General features: G+C 39.1%; 1 protein-coding gene across 2 annotated transcripts in view; it reads left to right on the top strand.

The window, feature by feature from the left end:
• Nucleotides 1-11,871, top strand: part of BICC1 (BicC family RNA binding protein 1) — a 115,394-nt gene extending 103,523 nt beyond the window's left edge. For both annotated transcript variants that reach the window (XM_026069993.1, XM_026069992.1), the window contains 4 exons: nt 1,553-1,709; nt 4,578-4,738; nt 7,450-7,549; nt 8,993-11,871. In XM_026069993.1, coding sequence (XP_025925778.1) covers nt 1,553-1,709; nt 4,578-4,738; nt 7,450-7,549; nt 8,993-9,123 — 549 coding nt within the window. In that variant the 3' untranslated portion in view covers nt 9,124-11,871. The remainder of the gene's footprint in view (nt 1-1,552; nt 1,710-4,577; nt 4,739-7,449; nt 7,550-8,992) is intronic.
• Nucleotides 11,872-21,815: the final 9,944 nt, after the last annotated feature.

The raw sequence follows: 21,815 nt of genomic DNA, 5'->3' as shown, positions 1-21,815 counted from the left end.
ATATAATAGGCTCAGATACATACAGTAAGTTTGCAGTAATAACTTGGCAGGGAGGGAAGATGTATGACCAAAATCTGATCTATTGGTTTTTTGTTTGTTTTTTATGACAAATATTTCTCTATACAAATTAAGCTGGGTGTAGTTTTCTCCACATCATGATGCACTGACCTTTTCTAAAGGTCTGTAAGCAGACATATTATCCTAAGTAGGAACATTTTGTGTTTTAGTCCCCTGGAGTCAGTGCATGTACAGACCACAGCCTTAACTCTTTCCACTGAAATGATACCTCTTCAGTGTTCCTGCTTTCACTGTTTGGCATGAGCTGTTGTGGAAACATTTGCGGAAGATAAAAATCTTGGAAGACAAAAACCTTGTATCCTGCTGCTTCTGTTTGGCAGTCTTCAACTCTGTCCATTTGTATCCGAGCAATACTGTCACACTTCCTCCCTACATGGTCACTTTTGATATGACCCGTATGGGAGGTGCTGAAGGAGAGTTCTTTGAACAGAAATAATACTGGTAGTGTAGTCTAATGTTTGGGAAGCTAATTTGTAAAATAAGGTCCCTGAGAATGTCTCATCTTCATTGTAATATTTTGGTGTGCGTTCAGTTTTCCAGGAACATTGGATGACCTCTTTTGCTTCACAACTTTTAGCCATCACCTTGATCAAACAATATAGAGACCTTGTCTGTTCTTGCCTGCCCCTCTTTTTTTAACAGACTTGGAGGCAATCCATTCCTTTCTTCATTTGTTGAGTCATACTGACCCTAGTTCACACCTTCCTGATTTCTCCAGTGACAGGGAGCTGTTGCCTTTTTTCCTCCAATGATGTCAGTTTTTCAATACAGTAGAAAAGACTGCTACCTCCTAACTTGTGTTTTTCAACTGGAATTCGATGCAAGCAAATAGAATTAAACTACTAATTCGGTTCAGTTGTATTTAGTTCATGTATGTGTTTGGTATCAATAATGTCAATCTTTTTTGGTGTACATCCTCACAAAATTCCATGGTCATCTGCAGCTTTTTAGGGAATGCTGTTGCCTTAGTTTGGAACATTGAGTCATAGTGAGGATGAAATTTGATAAKAAGTACTTTAGAGTAGTGTGTAAGAAACCATAAATTTTTTAGCAAATTCAGAAGTCATTATTGCAGAATTGTTTTAATTTTTTGTACTTGATTCAGTTTTCTTCAGATAGATTAGTTCTGTAGTATTCCCTTCACCTTGAAGAGATGTAGAAAACAGACTGCTTTATATCCAGAACTTGTGTGGGAATTAGATATCATGTAACACTTTGAAACAGTTAGATATATTGAGCAATTTATTTGAAGCATGGTCTTTAACTTCTGCTTAAAATCCACAAACTGCTTATGTTTTAAGCACACCTGCTGTTTTTGTGTACAGTTTGCAATTATTTGACTATTGATCAACTGCCAAAGAATGTTTACAAGCATTTGAAGCTTGTAAAGCTGTGTTTTTACTGAGCTGCTTCAAAGAAAATACTTGAATCACAATGAAACTTCTGTTTTCTGCCCAAATTTTGTGTCTTGAAGGGTTCATCAATGTCTCTCTCACGGTCCAACAGTCGGGAGCACCTGGGAAATGGCAGCGAATCTGATAACTGGAGAGATCGTAATGGGCTTGGACCCGCAGCTCATAATGAATTTGTGTCCTCGATTGGCAGTCCCAAACGGAAACAAAATAAATCAGGTTGATAATTTTTGAGAACTGTTTTTTAATTATGTTGAAATCAACAAATATTTATTTTAATATCAATATTTTCTGACATCACTAGGGATTTAAATTACCTGTGCATGTAAAATAAGGATTTTTTAAATTGAAAAGTGAAAGCTTATGTAAGATTATGTAAAACAATATAAAATTGATGGTCCAAAAGGAAAACCTATATGGAGAACTTTAAAATTGAAGACATTCTGTAGCTTAAAGCCTTTTCCTTTCAGGGAGGGGGTTTGTCAAGTTTTACTGAAAACAGAACTAACAAAAGCTTATTTCTAGACAGTCATGATTCTGCTCTGTTATCAGTGCAACAACAGCCAGGTCTTGTGCCAGGCTATCTAGGAGCTGGTGGAGAAATCATAATCTGCTGATGTTGAATTTTAAAGCATGATTTTCTTTATAGTGATTAAAATAAAGGCTTCCATATGTTTGTCAGGGGCTGGCACATGATTTGAATCACTCATTTCTGTGGACGCAGGTTGTAAATATTATAATTACTTTTTAACAAAGCTTAAAATTCACAAATTTAAATTTTTACATCAGTTGAACTATTTGCAACTTATTTTGATTTTCAGTAACTTAGTATTTGCCTTTCTGAAAGGGGAAAAAGTGGAGAAGAGAAAATACTTGTCCATATTGAATGTGTAACTGCATTGTGGGGAAAGTAGTACTATGGCTGTTTTTATTTTTTTGTTGCATTTTTCTTATAAAGGTGAATAAAACCTAAATCCCAGATTAACTCCAAAGTAAACATATAGTAAAAGCTGGACATCCTAAGAAAGGATATAGCTTCACTTAGAGGAAATATTCATGGTTGGTATATTTGTAATTTTTCATACTTTTAAAAAGCAGACTAGCTCAGCTATGAATGGCTGTATATGGTATWCTGAAGTACTCATGGTACAAGAGAGATGAAAAGTTTATCTTTGAAATCAAGCCAATGAGTAAAGCTACAAGTTAATTGGACGGAAAACAGAAGCTCTAGATGAATCAAAATAATTAAGTGAGTTAAGGGAGTTATTTGCATACATGTAGATGAAAATTAGAAGTGTGAATCCATTGCATCTGTAACTTCTTTGCCAGAGAATGAAGTACCTGGAGAGGGGACAAAGCTTTAGTTGGTATGTCCTTGTCAGTAGGTTATGCCAAGGCTTGTAGTAACCTTCTGTGCATTGCACTCTAATGGATAATAGATTAATACATATTTTAAAAAAAAAGGGGGAACTTAATAAATGGAATTTGAGAATTATGGTGCAAATTGTGCACCTGTGAGAATGCCTAGGTAAAACCATCTAAGGCTCCAGGTTTTTTGCTGTAGGTTCACAGTTCAATAAAGAATTGTTGAGAACCAAAACATTAATACCTGTAGTCTGGTGGGGCTTCAGGGAATACAGCAGGAATGAGAGAGAAAACAAGCGGACAAAATTACAGACTGGACACAAAAGCTATCTCCTACCTAAGAAACAGCTATGAATTGACTGGACAAATGTTTATATTTACCTTAATGAGTAGGTGCAGGAGTACTAAAATGTAAGTTTTCATTAGCACCATGACATAATGGTGGTGGTTTTCTCTTTTGTTGTTAAGATGATGCTTCCCAACTGCATCAATAAAAAGTATTTCTTAATGTTTCATTTGGGTTTCCATACAAACACTGCTTCTGCATAATCCCTACTGAGTGTAGGATTACTGATTTGTTTGGATCTTTAGTGTTCTTTTACTCTGATGTGGAAGAAATTGAGGCACCACCTTTTAAAGTCTAAAATATCAACTTCTTTATGGCTGCTTCATTTGTCCAACCTAATGTTCACATTTTCAGCATCCACCATGTTTTATAGTTTACTGTATTTTAAAATTCTTCTCCAGAATGGAGCTGAGGTTGATGCAAATTGCAGATATGATCCCAAATGCTTCTAACTGCTTCATGTCCAGAAAATAAACCTAGYGTAGCCACTTGTGAAAAGCTGTGTTCTTAACATCCTATCAGCGGTCTATAATGGAGGCTATAGCAGAAGTCTCCAGGGCAATCTTCAYTTTATCCAACTGAGAAACTATTCAATCTTCTGCAAGCCCCTTATGCATTCACCATAAACTTTCCAGTGTTTATAACTAGTGAGGGAGAGCTGTTTACTCACAGCAACCCCATTTGCACAAATTCTTGATGTGTTCACTGGAAAAAATAGTCACTAGTTATGTGATTGGATACTATCAGTGTGTGCATATAGAGGAAAAGGCTTGCCCAGCTCAATCAGTTGTCATTTTCTCGTGTTTAAGAACCTCACCCTGCGAACTCTTTTGAAGATGTACCTTTTGGGGAATGTAGTGAAAAGCTTACTAGGGAGAGTACTTCCAGATTTAATCATTTACCCTAAAACTATTGTGTTTCTGTTTTGTGTCCTTACTGAAGTACTTGCTAAATCATGTGCCTACTTTGCAGACCTTCTATCAGTAATTGCTACAGCATGCTCTTCTCCCYGCCTAGACCAAAAGAGCTGGCTGTGTTTTGTGTGCAGTGGTGTTTTCCTAAGTATTGACTGGAGAAGAGAGGGGAGGGTTCAAGAGAAAGGAGCAGCAATGGGGCCTTGCAGCTCTTTCCCCTCTGAATTCAAGGTCCTGAGTTCTAGCTGCATGAAAGTTTGTGTAATGTGACTTAATTGCCTAAAAGATACATCCAGACATCTTTCTATAGAAAACAAACACTGGAACTTAATAAGCAAACCATTCACCTTGTTATTCATTCTGTCAGACCGCTGAAAGGAGTTCTTTGCTAAATAATAGAATTTTAAGTATTTTGGTAATTTAACTGAATTTGAAAATTCAAGTGCACTTCTTCCCTTTCAGCTGAACACTATCTCAGTAGCAGTAATTACATGGACTGCATTTCCTCGCTGACAGGAAGCAATGGCTGTAATCTGAACAGTTTGTTTAAGGGATCTGATCTGCCTGAGCTGTTCAGCAAACTCGGTTTGGGCAAATACACAGATGTATTCCAACAGCAAGAGGTCAGTAGTCCTTTAAAAGACATCTTTGTGTTTGTAGTGTTTTACTCGTGGTTGTTCTGCTTCTTGAACAAAACCACTAAGAAGTCTCTGTTAGAGGCAGGATTTTCATGAGCTATTCTGTCAAAGCTGTGTTAACGTATCTTGTGAATTCCCGGATTGCCAGCCTGGAAACATGTACTCTTTTGTCTTGCAGTTTAGCTTAATTTTTTAAGTATAAATCAAAATTCTTTCATTCAAGGAGGGCTGCTATTAGTAAGATAACCAGGAGTTACTTTTCAGTCAACTTCATTAGAGGGTGTGGAAAACCAGTCTGCATCCAGGAATAATGTTTTGTCTAAATTCAGTGCTCAGGTGTGCGTGTGTTCATCCCTCCCCTCCTCCTTCTCTGCCTGCCTGTTTGCCAATTGACTGGACTTCTGACCCATTCTGAAYGAGGAGATAGTGTCTCCATTTAGTCCAAGCAGCAGTAGTTAGTGTCCATAAAATACTATACAATAGAAGTAGGGTCAGCTAGGTTATCTGCAAGTAGTTTATTCTGGTGACTGAACAGCATCAGAAAAGCACGGTGAGCCCAGCTGCAAGACTTACTAGCTCAGACATAGAGCCACCGAGCTTGTCCTGAAAGCACTGTAGTTGCATGCGGAAGTTCTTGGTCCCACCTCTGGAATTGGGTGTACTGAGGACCAAGCACAGGGATATGTGCCTGTGTGGGGTGTGTCAGCAGTACTGAACTGTGTGCTACAAGGGAAGGACCACAGTTTGACTCAGCATGCTCTTTACTTTCTGGACCCGTATGTCCACTTTTGCATCTTTGTCACCAATGAGGTCTGCACCAGTTGCTGGTCCGAGCTTCTCACCTGTATGTCTCTCCCTAAGAACACGTGAAGCAGGTTTCTGTACAGACGGCCTTGTTATTACGAGAGTAATAATTGTGTGTGTGCATAAAGAACAAGCTCCTGGAGGACCTTGTGTTCATGTTGCAAATGAGTTGCTCTGATGGCGTGCCCATGTTCAGCTTCAGATTTGGTTCCACGAGAGGAGAACTGCTTTGAGCACACCAGGAGTGCTCACAGGGGGTACTGCAGGAGTCAAAGGGTAGGCACAAGGCAGACTTGTGTACCCCGTCCTCTGTGCTATATCACTAATGTACGTGCACCCACAGAATCGCGCTGAGTCCACCAAAGCCTACTGCTGCCATCTCAGCCCTGGGGCTGCTGGATCTGATGTGTTTCCAGCCAGTGTTTCTTAGCTTTCTAATCATCCTGCTTAGTGCTGTGGCGGAATTTGTTATTTCTGTGTGGTATGGCATAGAAATACTTAGGAARTGGCTGCACCTGAGCTAACGAGCTGCTGTGGAAAGCAAAGTGCTGACAGCTGCAGGGGAGACATGGGAGTGGGTTAGCCTCATGCTGGCCATGATGTGGCAGGTCAATACTCAATTTGGGCGGAGAAATCCAGCTGTGCCTCCAGCTGTTCTGTGTGCAGTCCCTCAGGTTTATCTGCATTGTACTCCCCTGCGTATTCCATAATACCCATATTATCCAGGTATTAATCCTTTCCCGTTATCTTAGCCACCCACTATGCCTAAGAAAGGAGAGGTGGCTCTGCTGGTTTTGAACACTAAAGATAGCTTTTGTTTGGAAGTCTGTTCATGTTCTTTGTATGTATGTCCACTTTATTGAAATAGATGATATAGCATGTGTATGTATATTCAAATCTAAGGTTTCAGCATGCTTACTCCTTTTTTCTTTAGCTGAAACACACAAATACATTTGTTTCAAGATGATGTCTGTCTTACCTGTGTGAGGGTAATGCAGTCTGTGCTACTCAAAGCTTGAGGAAATAGATTGTATCCTGGTTCTGTACGCACACTTCTGAATGCTGTTGGGGGCCTAGACAGACAGCAACACTCCGAGTCCTATGTTAATGTCTGATTGGTTTCCTCAGCTGCTGGTGCTGTTTATCTTAAGTGATTCAGGTATTGAGATGCAGTCCTCGTAGATAATTTATGTTGGTCTCTCTTCAATCTGCTGCTGGCCCATTGTGTTTTAAATTAACTACAACTTTGACTTTCTTCATTTTTTGTATTATCTGTCTCCCCTGTGCTCCAGCTTCTTATTTTTTACTTTTTGTATCTCATGAGGAGCTGATTAAGTGTGATGAGCAGAGTGGTTTGGCCAGAGTAACAAATAATTTTCCACTACATTTCCTTGAACTGTATTAGGAGCAACAAACCACAAAAAAAAAAGGCTGCGCACACTTCAGCATGTTGTGAAACGGTCAATGCTTTAATTAAATATCACCGGTAGTTAACCAAATATCCTCTGCTAAATTACTACAGTTTGAAGTATGTACCGTTTCTACAGACATATCTACCTCTCTGGTTACCAGTGACATTGTAGCGATTCTGGTAAATACTCAATCTCAAGAGTCACAGTTAAATCTGATTAATTGAACTTCTGTGCCTTTTAAAAAAAAAATGCTTTTTTTGTTGTTTATCTGGAATACAGAGTAGCAAATTGAGAAGCTGTGTGCACTTAGTCATTGGAATGCAACGACTGCTGTTTACATACAGAGAATAGGTTGGTAGGGTAACTGTAAAAAGCAGTAGAAAAAAAACCTGTGTGGCAGTCCTGAACCGCTTTTATGGCTTAATAGTTCTGGGGAGAGATTTGTGTGTTGCATAAACTTCCTATTTCTTTTTACTCTAGATTGATCTGCAGACATTCCTTACTCTTACTGATCAAGATTTGAAAGAGCTAGGAATTACCACTTTTGGTGCCAGAAGGAAAATGCTGCTTGCAATCTCAGGTAAATAAATGAATTCAAACAGGTTATCCTTTTTTGACTTTAAATGAACAATGTTTGTTTTCTGCTCACTTGAATTGCAAGTTTACAGTTGACAAAGGAATTTGGAGTAAGAATCTGGTTCACAGATCACATTGGCTTGCCCTTCTTTGGAAAGCACTTTTAAACCTTTGAGCTTTATAGTGGTTTCACACTGAGTAATGCTGTATCTTGTTGTAAAGCTGAAGCTTGCTAGAAAGAGTTTGTTTCACAGAAGATTATAAAGTTGGCTTTTTTTGACCCAAAACTGCAAATCATAGATGCTTTGAGATTTCAGACTCAGTGGAAGTCTGAATGGCACCACACACTGCAAGGATCTGGTGTTTTCAGGCTTTTGGTTCCTCTCCACTTCACTGGGTAGCAAAGCAGTCACGCTAGCTGGAAAAACTGCCTGGGTTCTTTTTTCCAAGACCTGTTTTTTTTCTGTGAAATGTCTAGGTTTGAATGAAACTAACTCTTAGCTGGCATTTTTTCCAGCCATCTTTAAGTAAAAGGTTTTGTGTCCCACTTGCAGAAGGATAAAGGCCAAATAGGGTTTCTCACAATGTGCTGTAGTATATAGAGCTAAACAGAGCTTTTTTCTAATTGTGATAAATAGCAAAAGATATCCTATTTACATAAGAGTACTCTATCATCATGGCAATGAATTTATATCAGAGGAACAGTTTTCTTCAGATGCTTCATGGAGCATGAGGGTGTTTTTCTTCTTCCTCCAAAGTGCATTCCTTTTACTGATGCCACTTGTGAGTGTTTTTATGAATTTTAAATGATGGCATAAAGAGGGTAAATATGCAATATACTTAGTTAATAGCATTCATGAAAATCTGTATAATCTTTGTCAGTGATTCATATCTATCATGGAGTTTGTTCACAAGAGTGGAAAAGTGGGGAAAGGAAAAATATTTTGGATGCGCATTTGTACAAACTTAGGATGCAGATTTGAATAAGTGAGCACCTGTTTTTTATAAAAATCCGTATTAAAATATTGCTTCAGTGTTGTTTAAAATAATGTGCATTGGGAAATGGTCTAGATGCATATAGGTTATGCTGCAACCATCCATTTTGTGTGAATGCCACTTCAGAAGGAAATTGCAGCCTTCTTAAAGTGTTCCAGCAATTTGATTTCACTCAGCATTGCAAAATATCTCCTGCATACCGTATCAGCATAGATTAAGAATTGCAGCAAATAGAAGCTTACTTCCCGAGTAGGCTCTATAAAGTCTTAACCTTGCACTATCCTGATGAACTGCTATATTGAATGAGTATCTCACTTGCATTTTCAGTTGATACTGTTCTGTGTCTAAATAATGTTTTGCTTTAAATAATAGTTTTGCTTTTGGTTTAGATAAAACTATTAAAGTTAATTTCTGATAAGAGTGGCTTTTTTTATTTTTGTGGCCTTTATAGAACTGAATAAAAACCGAAGAAAGCTCTTTGACCCATCAAACATACGTGCCTCATTCCTGGAAGGTGGAGCTAGTGGAAGACTGCCACGTCAGTATCATGCGGACATTGCTAGCGTCAGCGGTCGCTGGTAGCAGTAAGTTGTGGCTCAAAGTCAACTGTAAAGATGGACATGGCAATCCTGTGGACAGCCTTCACTGCACACCACCCTCTGCACTTTGGGAGTTTGGGTATCAAGGACCAAAGCATTTTGTCTGCACAATACTGTGCCAAAAAAAGAGAAAACACATTTTGTCTGTTGTCTTTCAAAACACCAAATGTGGGTTATGTTTTACTCATGTAGATTGGACAGAATTTGCAATAATAATAATATAGGGTTCTTTGTTTAGTATTTTATTACCTATAACTATAATGTATGCACTGAATTTTTACTTTGTTGAATGAAGGAAGAATGAAGAGCTGGGATGCCAGAGAGCATAGATTTTGGTTTTATCAAGATGGATTTTTCTGGTACTGCTTAAGATAATTATTGAGGTCTTTCTGCACTTTACATGTTCTGATTTCTTGTCCTGTGGAAATTTACTTCTCTTTCATTTCCATATCAATTGTTATATTGGCACTAATCAAAAAATTTTTTTCAGATGTTCCTGCATTAGGTCACATCTCACTATAATGGTACTAGGAATTGATTCTTATGCATTCTTCTGCAGATTTCTTCTCTCTCTCTGTCTCCCCGGTAGTTATCCAAAAAGATTGTTCCAAAATCAAACCACTTAGTAGTGGACCAGTCCTATTATGCTCTTATGAAGCAGTCTAGAGCTGCTTGCAATGAAAATAATTCACTGTAACAGATGCAATGAAAGACCAAAATGGACCTTGCAATATTAACCCTTTGCAGTCATCATATTTAACTGCTGCCTGTAATGCTAAAACTGTTTTTAATGGTTGTCTCAAAGCAAAGGGCTATTTTTAGTATCCTGCCACTAAAGGACACTTATTTATATCAGACTTTTATTTTTAGATTCTATATACCTACAATACGTAACAGATTAAACTGATCTACTGCAGATTTATGGTAGAGAATGAAAGGCATTCATCAAACTAGAGCTGTGGGCTGTCAGTTTGATTAAACAGAAAACTAATCTAATTTGACAAGACAGCACTGTTGCCATTTAATAAATGACATATATTACTTACATGACTATGCATGCAGCAATTAAGCAACCTACAGAAATAGGTGTAATAGCATCTGTTTTGTTCAATTTAGATTTGTAATTGTCAGCTGCAAAACTCTTGATGAACTATTTCTGAAACAAGTTATGTTCAACAGAAAGAGTCCGTATTATAAGTGGATAGAGCTAACTACTCCATTCTTATACTGTGAAAGTCCAAAAAATTTGGCAATACTATTCCTCTGTCTTTACAGATGTCTTGTTATGGGTTTATGAAGGGTTCTCGTATAATGAAGGAATTCATAAAGTGCCTCTTTCTGCAATGCAATATGAAATTTCCAAATTTAATTTGTTGAAAAGCATTCCCATAGGAAATATTGTGAATTACCTCTACTGTAATGTATTATTTATGTTCAGTGTACAAGCCTTTTGAGATGGACATAAACCACTGTCAAGTGCTCTTAACAGAAGGCATTAGAATAACATTTACAGTAGTTGGTTTTTATGCAAAAATGGGTGAGAAATAGTTTTGACACTTTCCATGGATAATTCTTTTAAGGTGAAAAAAACAAATGATGTATAGAGAAATTTGCACACACAAAGGGAATTTAAAGAAGCTATTACTTGAGGGCATAGATGATCAAGCAATAATAAAATGACTTGTTGCGGTTAGCAAGAAGTGACTGCTCAGCACTCATGTCAGCCATATCTACTTAATGGTGTATAGCTGGGTGACTTCCACTGTAGGTAAAGTAGCAGTTAACTTGCTCTGGTTTTAAAGTTGTACTACAAATTAGAATGGATAAAACTGCATCTTGTAGGCACACAGTGGTTCACATCAAAATTAACTGTGCTTAAATGCCAAAAGTCCATATCCACATATCCGTGAGAATTGATATGTGTGTCACACAGGCAAGAGCAACTTCATGCAAACCCTTGTGGAAGCCACAACTCCTAATTCTGAAAGTATTTACACTTGTGCTTACTTCTAAGTACATAAATAGCTCCATTGACATGGACTACCTATGTGCTTACAGATGAGCCGTCATTTCAATGTTTGCATTCTCAAGACCAGTGTTTGGAATTGTATTCAAGTGTGTTAATTTTATAAAATATTTTTAATAGAATAAATATTTAGCAACACTTTGTACAGGATTTTCTGCAACCCCTGCTTGCTGCTTTTGACTATATTTAAAAGCATCAAACAAACCTTTACACTCTTAGTTTTTTAGTCTTTAATAAGTACATGGTATGTATCTAGACAGTACTATATTTGGAACTGAATTTATTACAGTATTAAGTTGATGTGGTCTTTCACTGAGCAGTGCTTATATCATCTACACCGGAGTGAAGAATTTCCCATTAACAGCATTATTTTCAGTAGGGCTTCACACAAAAAAGAACACACTGGAAAAAAAAAATTTCTCACTTATTTTGATTCCACAAAGGGAATATGACAGTACAGCATACCGTATTGTTAGTGTTATATTATGCACAAATATTTGACTTGCTACATTAAAATGTTAGTTTTAAATCTGTGCCTTAATAGTGACCAGTTATCTGTAAATATAGAGCAGATACAGATTGTATTTTTGTGGGTTGTGTCCTTTTAGTGATTTTTTTTAATAAAAGATGGAATTAAAACAGTAAAAATGGGAATTTTCAAAACTAATCAATGTTACATAAAATAAATTTATATAACTTCCTTGTATTCTGATTGGTTAATGAAGTGTTTTTATTTAGACCCCATTCCACAGATGCTTGCTTGTTAATAAAATATCAAAACCAGTATTTCACATAATTGCAACATGTTTCTTTCACATGCTAGTTCTTTGTGTGTTTTACTGGTCTTTTTATATCACATGCAATGCTTTTGTCTGGCTTTTAAATGAGAATACTTTTTTGAGAGATGTATCTCAAGAAAGCAGTATGAAAGGAATTAAGTTATGTCAAGTTCAATTCATAGCGGGTTTAATGGTTTGGCATACAAGAGTTTGATTCATTTTTTGGTCTTCCCATTTTTAGGACTATATAAGCTTTGGTCTGGTTAGCAGAACAGTTGCAAGTATTCTTTCATAATGGTCGTTGTACTGGTGTTTTCAGTGCGAAAGAGACAGAACTCAATTCCTGAAAAACAGTAGGGGTTTTTTATTTGGGATGCTGGCCATGCAATCAGTAAAATCTAGTGAGAGGCATAACCTTTCAAAGTGGCGTAGTAAGTCTAATGTTATATCAGTCTAGTCTGTTCGCTTGGCATGTAGTGATGTAAGTTTAATATTTAAATCATTAAGTACATCCAGGCTCTTCATTATTCCAGCCTTATATTTTCCTTGTTAATTATTGTGTTCACACAGCTCTACACTTACTCGAATTATAGCATTCCTGGCTCACTGACCTTTAAAATTCTGTAATTTCTTGAATGCCTACTGGGAATTATGGAAATTGTGGKAACGGGGGTGGGGAAGATGACAAATCACCAGTCTTTTCTGTTGAGGACAACTGGAGGGTGTGGTGCTGAGCACCAACTCCTGAGTCACTGGCATAAACCAAAGGGAAATTGCGTAGGCAAGAGGAGTTGCAAATTGCACAGCGCTTCCAGTGCCTGAGCAGTGCAGAGATATGAAACAGAGCAGCTTTCTCTGCAGACCACTTATTTGGAAATACTGCCTTTAATGGACCACCTATGTGACATCAGTCAAGCAAGTGGTAAAAGCGGTGTAGTTGTGCCAAAAGGAAAGAGCAGGAGTGGTGATGGAGCGGCAGAGCAGCAGGGCTGCTTTCCTGTCAGTGCGGCAGCGTTCCCTGGCGGCTGACATGGCCGGTCGTGAACAGGATCGCTCCCTACATAGCGGTTTCACCTCCTCAAAGCTTGTCTCACTCTGCTCCCGGTCAGAGTAGCGAATGTGGTGATTTGCAGTGCGAAGAGGATGTACAAACAGACTTTGCCAATGTGTGAGAGAAAAGACACTGATTCTCCAAGCTGTGTGAAGGTTGAGTGGGACATCTGTCCTTACTGCTTGTTCCCCACACCAATCAAGTACTTGGTGGAGCAGACTTATTTTTCCAAAGCACTGGAAAACATGGTTATGGAAGGTGTGTGAGTACTAATACAGACTGGTCAGGAAAAGTGCAATATGCAATGATACTCAAACTTGTGCTTGCACCATGAAAAAAGCTAAGTATTTGTTTCCAGACAAGTCTGGACACTGCTGGAACTACAGTTTCTCCTCTTATCCTTGAAGAACCTGCTGGCTTTGCTTTACAGACATCTGAGCAAAAGAAAGGAGAGATTTGGCTTTTATTTGAAGTTGCTGCAGAGTTCTTGAGCAGCATTTGAGAAGATGGGAAGATAAATGGTCTGTTTGAAACTTTTGTGATATGCATGATTAGTATCATTTTCCACAGCTGTTTTGGAAGCAAAAGGGAGAACTGAAAAGATGTGTGAGCAGCTGGGAAAGGTGCCTTTGCAAAATGCCTGAAGCAGTTGGAAAATGAAGTCTCTGAACTGGGGATAGCTGTGAGACAGGACTATGCTGTAACCTCAAATGCATGAAAAAATTGGAGCAATTGAATGTGGGAAGTGATAATKTTGGTGGATGGAGATGAAGCTCCACAGAAGTTTCCTGTAGAGTTGCATCACAGTGAATTGAGATAGTAAATAACTGCTGTAACCGCTGTGGAATAAAACTTCATGCTCTGATGTAAATGCCACATTGAGCAAAATGGAAAAGAGTTGAATGACCAACAGCTGGAGTCTAATCCTTGCTCTTCCTTCCAGACTTCATCTCTTTCTACCCTACTGTACTCCTACACTACCTTCTTGGTTTCCCATGCCCAACCTGCTGACCACTGAGTGATGGTGCCCGCAGGCTCATTGCAGGGTGGGTGTAGCCTGGCAGTGCCCTCATGCCAAGGATTTCTAGCAGAGGAGCTGCTTCCTCAGTGGTACTGTGGAAAGGCACCAGGAAGGAGGCAGGGGTTTAGAGGAAGATTTCACTGGTGCTTCTGCCCCCCTGACCAGTGATGACTGGTACCATCTCCTCCTTCTCCTCCAGCTTCTGCAGCTTGCTCAGTGTCTCATCCCAGGGCTGGCTGCTGCCTTGCCCCAACATCCCAGGGCTTAGCTGCTGGGGAATGAACTGCCATTTGAACTGCATGGATGCAAAATGAACTTACTTGAGGCTCTCCAGAAGGTGGGGAGAGTCTTTGCCCATATCGGGAAAGGCAGAGGTTTTAACTCTCACAAGTCAGTGATATCTTAGCTATGAATAGCTGACATGCTAGTAAATAGTCTTAAAAAAAAAAAATTGTATGTGGTATGCCTGAAATAATAACCAGCCTTAATATTATGCTTAAATCTTAGTTAATACATGGTGCTGTCAATTTTAAGTACAGTTGTGCAGCTGCTAGTGTAACGCTTCTGTGCTTCATGGTATAGAAGTATGCTCCTTGTTAAGACTGGCACTGCCATCAGAAGCTATGCATGAACGTACAATAACAAGGGATTATACCAGGGAAGGCACATTATCTAGATTTCATAAAGATGAGCTTTATGTGTGTCTTTTCTCCACAAAAACCTTTTTTCAGTAACAACCTTGAAAGTTCTCCTGTTGTCTTTATTGCATCCGAGATTTGCATTTCATTGTGCACTTCTTGGCAGGCTTTAGCCATTAAATGCTGATCAGCTCCTAGATGCTTAGCATATCGAGTGATCTCTGCCCTATCTTGTGCTCCCTATGGCTTATTTAAAAAATCTAAAGACTGGAAAATATTAAAAACCTGTTTAAACTTTTCTATATAGTGCTTTGAACCATTAACATGTATGTTGTTACTTTTTTCATAAGCTAATGTTTCTTTATCTGTCATTGAGGTGGTGAATGATAGCATTTAATGCCATGAAAATTTTCATGCAGTCTAATCTTGCAAGTCTAGAACACTGGTCTAGGGAGTGACTTTTTTTTTCTCATTTGATTCATGTCATTTTCATTACTTCAATTTTTCCAAGAAGCTTATAGTTAATATTCTCATTCTTTATTGTAATGTTTTGTTGTTAATCAGTCTTTCAGTACAAGTACAAGAGGAAGAATAACATTGTAATGGGCATGCCACTAACCAGTCAAGCAGTTGCTTCAAAAAACAGCAAGAGCAAGCTGATAGCTATGAGGAGGATGTTAGAAAAGATGTCTGATACAAAAGCAACAGGAAATCACTGTGTATAAGCTTCAAAACCTGTTACAGGGAGGAAGAACCTCTGCATACCTGGAGAAGGTACCTAGCGTAAACCACTCATTCAGTATGCATACCGGTAGAAGATGTTTTTCAGGTGAGAAATGATAGAATGAGAATCCTTAACACAGGACCTCCCAAGTTTCAGGTACTATCTCCTACCCTGTCCACCAAACCGCTAGACTTAAGTCACTCAGAAATCGTGCCACCCTTGCTCTCTTTCCCTTTCATGAGGGAATGGTGTTTATGTCCTGCTGGATTCCCAGTCCAGATTGCAGACCCAGGTCTGGCTTTTGGTACTAATCCTGCCAAAGGATGCATTTTCCACTGCCCTAAATATTTCTTGGAAATTTAGGAGGGGACTTGACAGTTGGGAAGGATAAGAGCAATTGCTGATAAAGTTGTAGATTACTTGTCTCTTGTTTTCCTCTGGGCACAGCTCAGCACTGCTCTGATTAACCAAATTACAACATCAAAGAAGAATGACTGTGAGACCTCTGATTCAGAAAGAAATTTTCTATTAAAAAGTCATGATGGGGGGTTGTAAAGATGAGGCATAGCAATAATTGTCTTGAGAAACCCTGCTTAAGAGTAACTATCTCTGTATGGTCCTTATCTTCAGTGCATTGCAGCATTAATGGATTTTACAGCTTTTGGAAGAACAAGAAATATTATCCCTTTACTAAATCTGTGCAGACAGTTAACATGCTTATCAGAGTTTTAATGGGAAGATCTGCATAGGCATTCCAGGAACTGAGCCCTGTTTTCTTGTTTCCTAGTCCAGTGGTCCTTTTTCCTATAACTTTGTTTTTGTACATTATATCACAGGAACCCACGAATAGTCTCTAATGATAAACTTGTGCTTTTGGTATAAACTTCCTTTATTTTTCTTTTGGCTTAAGATACCACTTGGTACACTATTAATTTCTGGATTTAGTCTTCAGATACAAAAGAGGCTTTTTGCAGAAGCCTCAGGTCAGAATATCCCTTATCGCATTCAGGAAAATTTGGGTTTTCTCCTGCACTAGGGATATACAGAAGTTTCTTTTTATAATTTTCCTGGTTTTAATATTTTACATGTTTTCATAGAGTCAACAAAGCATATTTTATAGATCAAATAAGTATAACAGTCATATTTGCCAGCTTTGAATATTGACACGGCTATTAAGGGGAGCCAATTGTTCTAAATTAGATGAGATTTTTTTCCTCACTTAAAATTATTAAAGAGCAGACTCAAATGTTATCAAAATATTTACTATTAATAAAGTTTTTAATAACAAAGCATCCATAAAAATAAGTTATAAGCAAAACCAACCAACACATTGCTTTTCAGCAAAAAGCAAGTTTTCAGCCTTGAAGAAAAAAAATGACGTCTGCAAACTCTTTTATTTATAGTATTTTAAAATACTCCCAAAAATACTCACTGAAATTCTTGGAATTATGCTTAAATATATTTACTGTATATTATTTTATTCCTGGTACTACTTAGAATATCTTGGACTATAATTATGAAAATTATTCTATGAATTTCTTTTGACATTGAATTTAAACAGTGTAGATCTCAGTTATGTTGTGAAATGAAGATTTTTTTGTTGTGATGATGCAGAACCTTATACCCTTGTCAAAGCATCATCCAGTGTCAAGTTTCTTCATTTTTCTAAAGTTGAAGATTTGGGCAATGTTTGCTCTGCTGAGAGATGCATAACAACTCCAGATGTTTGACAAAAATATGAAGAAAGATTAATACATCATGATGGAAATTGCCTAGCTTATGCCAAAACTGTGTTGCAACTTCATGGAGACTAACAGATGGAAAAAGCAAAACATAACATAAAAAAAAAAAAAAATTATATAATGGATTAAAAATTTGTCATTTCTAACAATGTGTGATGAATGTTTTAAAAAGTGATGTTACCATGAATATAATAATCCTAGAAACATGAATTAATACGGTTATCATTACCTTTTTTTTTAATAATAAAAACCACCCAGTTTGTCATCTGTGAAGAACAGAAGGTTTGAAGAGGTCTGAAAATGTGTGTGGTGTTAAGTTATGGCTCCTAAAATGAAAACCAGACAAGGAAAATACACTCAGTGCTGTATATGGACAATACAGAAAAGCAGTGCAAAACGTATAAGGTTTGGGGAAAGTATAAGAAACTTTCAGTGTTAACCAACGTCGAAGACAGTTCTGCTGCTTTTCAATATCAGTGTAAATCTCATTGTATGTAACACATGAATGTGCTAAGGGAAAAGAAGATGGAAACGAAAAGTGAATCCATTTTCAAAAGAAAGGAAAATTCAAATACAGCAAAATAGTCACAAACTTATCATCTAGGRGAAGTCTTTTTCCACCATACAGTACAGCAGTTCTTGGTTTCTCAAGACTAAGCCTCTGTTTTCCTGCCTAAGCTCACCTCAGTGTGCAGTTGCCTGTTGCATGGTACCAAAGTTATCCGTACTCTGAAACAACTTGAATGCAACATTATATGCTTAGTAATGACATTTCAGTACTAAAAATGGTGATTCTTTTGGTACTGAAAAATAATTTTTATGTAGCCTAACATCTAGAAAACATTACAAACCGTGCTAACATGATAAGTGAGGTCAAATTATTGACAGATTTGAATCTTGGTTGGAAACTGGACAAGAGACAACTAGCTAGCTAGTCCCTGTGGCCCAAAAGATATTTTTGTGCAACTCTATCAATATTATCTTTGCCCCAGCAGTGTTTCTGCTTCCACCAAAGCAGTGACAATTGCCAGCCRGCTCAAGGCAGGGGTCATGGAGAAAGGCTCTTCCTGAGTATGCCTCTAGCATAGATTTATCTTCCATCTCTACTGGAAGTGGTTGCAGATGGTCCACTGTTGATTCAGCACTTGCTTTCCATCATACTTACTGTTGGACTTGAAATGCTAGAAAGGGCTATTTTTTTTTTTTRATTATATACACAGTTTCATGAGCACAACATTGACTTCTTTGCCTAGGAATGATTAACAGGGACAGTATCCAGAACTGCTAGTGTGGATGAGAGTTTTAAGCTTTTTTTTTTTTCTTCTTCTTTTTTGTAAGGGATTTAAAAGTCACGACTGAAGACTGGAAATAACGCTTTTGGCACTGCTGGCTTTCTTGGCTGCTGGTGTTGTCTGCTCACCTCTCCTAGATCTTGGCTCTCCCATGTTTGGCTCTAGTTTCTGCTTTCTTTTGGTGAGCAGTCAAGTTTCAGACAAATACTACTGGGAGGATTTGAAGCTTTTTAAATTTTCAAGCAGACTTGTATCGCCATTGCTCTGTATGTGGATTTCAGCACTCTACAAACCACGGCAGTGAAGGTACGGATGCTGATGGTGATCATTAGCCAGTGTGAGAAATGAAATTTATAAGCACACCATAAACAGTATGTCGTGATTGCAAGGCCAGCTTAAATGAGGGCATAATTTCTTCAGCTAGGCAGGTTTTAATGAAGAATGAGCTAAGGAAACATTCATTTTCTTGTTTGGTTCAGAATTTTTTTTATACATTCATAAAAAGGAGCATCTGACCTTTTGTGCTGAGTTCTTACTGCAGTTTAAAAATATGATTATGTGAAGAGACTCCTCAGGGCACCTCCTGCAACCAATAATAAATACATAATGATTCATAGACAGGAGCATTTCTTAACGTCCACCCCCTTCCTCTTTAACAATTATTAGAGTACAACGGCACATTTCTTCCTTGCTTCCCATCTGTCTGGAATATTTCTACTGAGGCCAGATTCTGAGGCCAATGCATCCGTGATCTGCACTGGTGTATTAATGTGTTTTTTCCCTTTCCTGGAACTGCTGCAAAGACAAGATAATGAAACCCTGAAAACAAGATCACTTATGATCTAATTCATCAAGTACCTGCTCACTCTGTAACCATGTCAGGAGATGAGAGAACCTCTGGACTGAACAGATCTGTTGGTCCGCTGAAAACATGAAAAATCAAAAACTTTAAAATCCTCACTCTGCCTAATCATTGTGTGATGAATTTGGAAGCTTCAAGACATTTCACATCTGGTTATGTTTGCCGAGTTACTTTCACATGTTTCACATATAATTTTTTTAATTATACTATCTGGGATAAAGAGTGGCATTAAATACTGAATCAAGATGCATTTTCTTATAGAGGGTGGACTGGAAGTTGAGTAGTGGAGGGACTTTGTAACCTTGGTATACTTTGGGTTTAAGTGAAATTTTATGCAGATTTCAGAATGTGTATATACACAGAAACAAGAATGTTATGACAGACAATCACTGAGACTCTCTGTCCCTTCCACCTCCCTTCCCAAAAATAGATAAGAATTCAGTGTTTCATCTCTAAGCCTTTTTTTTTTTTTTATCTAATTAAGATTTTTCCAAGCTCACAAAATTTGGCAGGAGACAAATGAATTTTTAATGGTTCCTGCAGGGAAATCATTTTCCAGTAAACAATCTGGTGTGTTTTCATGTGCTATTCAACATGGGAGGTGTGTGGAAATCTCAAAAAGATGTTGAAAGCTTTCTTGCTTGACCTCTGACTCTTCACCAGGTCAGTTTTTCTTTTTGCTTGAATGTAGTGATAGTTGTTCCATGTTTAAGCACAGAAAAGAGAAGTCCAAGATGGAGCAACACTCCCTTCCTCCACACACGCTGCGATCTTGCATACAACATTTCTTGAAACCAGGTTGTCCAAATTTCTAGACCTGATCGTACACTAAGAAATGTCTGGTTGCTAAATTTTCACCTCGGAGATGAGAAACTTGTGCTCCATGATGGACAGGCTCTGAATTTGTGTACCCCCAGGAGCCAGCTTAGGTCATGTTTCATGCTCAAGCATGGAAGAAAAAAAAAAGAAAAAGCTGTCTTTCTCTTGCTAAACTGCTCCTAAAAGCAGAGTTATTTCTATTCCTCTTGATCGAAGTAGGCTGCTCCCTGTTGGGTAACTATTTAGTAAAACAAAAGTAATGGCCATCTCCCAGTGGCCACTCAAGTCCACATAAAAGCGTGTTTCACTTGACATGGACCCACAGCCAAAGTGAATAGTGGCAAACGCTTGCTTAAGGCTGTATTTTGCTTTTGAAGCAGTCACAACTTTCATTGCATAACTTAATAACTCTTCCAGCACCATTTATTTTTATTTATACTACATGATATTGCTGTATTATACACAAAATGAGAAGCTGGATGGTCAAAGATGAGCATAAATGACTGGAAAACTGCGTGGAAGAGCTGCCACAACAGGCCTTGAATGAAGGAACAGAAAACACTGCATCCTTTGCTTGCTTTGCCATCTTTTATTAGATGGACTGGTAACGATTAACAGTAAGAGGAAGAAACCGGCTCTTGGTTGCGCGCGGTGTATTTTCAGGGCAAGCAGAGAGCACCTCCTTGGAAGTACGGGGCCGCTTTTAAGAAACATCACCAAATCCGTGCTCGGAAGGGAGAGGTAGCGTTTCATGAAACGTTTTTATCATTTCACCGTACCGAGCTCACGTAAACGTGGCTTCGTGCCTCTACTGAGAAAGCGTTTGGAAGTTTTCAGTTTGAAAACCCATGAACTACAGTGTTTCTGGGGAAAAAAAAAGGAAAAAAAAAGAGAACCCCCCCCCCCCAAACCCCCAAAACCTCAGGTTTCCGCCTGCGGTCGAGGCACCCTTCGGCTCTGCCCCGCTCAGTTGCACAGACCCGGTTGCACGGGCCTTTTCCCACAGGGCGGGTTCGCTGCTCCGTCCTACGAGAGCCTCCCAATTCCCGGATGCCCTCCCGGCGGCGGGGGCTCCGCGGTGGCCGGGACGCACCGGACGCTGCTCGGAGCAGGGGGGCATCTGGGTAGCGCTGCAAAATCCCCTGCGGCCCTGCTGTGCCGCCTGCTTTGGCTGAAATTTGGAACACCTGCGCTGGGAGAAACAGCAAGTTTTTTGCTTTGGGGAGGGGGGCACTTTTAGGGAGGTTTTGGGCCTCCCGTTTGGCAGCTGAGCTCCCAACGAGGTGCAGGTGGGATGGGGAGGGCGGTGGGGGATCACACGCACCTGGGGCCGCCTGTCGCCCTGTAAAACCCCCTGCCGGGGCCAAGGCTGTGGCAGCTCCAGGCCTGAGCTCTGCTGTGCTCCTGCAGCCACAAAAAATAACTATAAAAATAAGCGTGGCTGCCCCAGTTGTGTGGTAATGGGGGTTTTTGCCAGCAGTGTGCTGTGCTGGGGGAGGCCCTGCCATGCCGGCCCTGTGGAGGGGCACCAGGCCCCGGGGCTGGCCCGTGCCCCCTGGAGGTGAGTGCCCCCAAGACCCTCTCTTTTCTCTTTTCTTTTCCTTTCCTTTCCTTTCCTTTTCTTTCCCTCTCCTTTCTCACCTTTGCGGTGCCGTGCCGCGTGGGCTGGGCAGCCGTGCGGGGCCTGTGCGGCCTCGGGAGGGAAAGAGGAAAACCCCTGA

The sequence above is a fragment of the Apteryx rowi genome, unplaced genomic scaffold (genome assembly GCF_003343035.1).
Source record: "Apteryx rowi isolate R43461 unplaced genomic scaffold, aptRow1 scaffold_30, whole genome shotgun sequence".
NCBI classification, from domain to species: Eukaryota; Metazoa; Chordata; class Aves; order Apterygiformes; family Apterygidae; genus Apteryx; species Apteryx rowi.
Note: the sequence above shows the minus strand (reverse complement) of the source record. Positions and strands in the feature narration are given on the sequence as shown.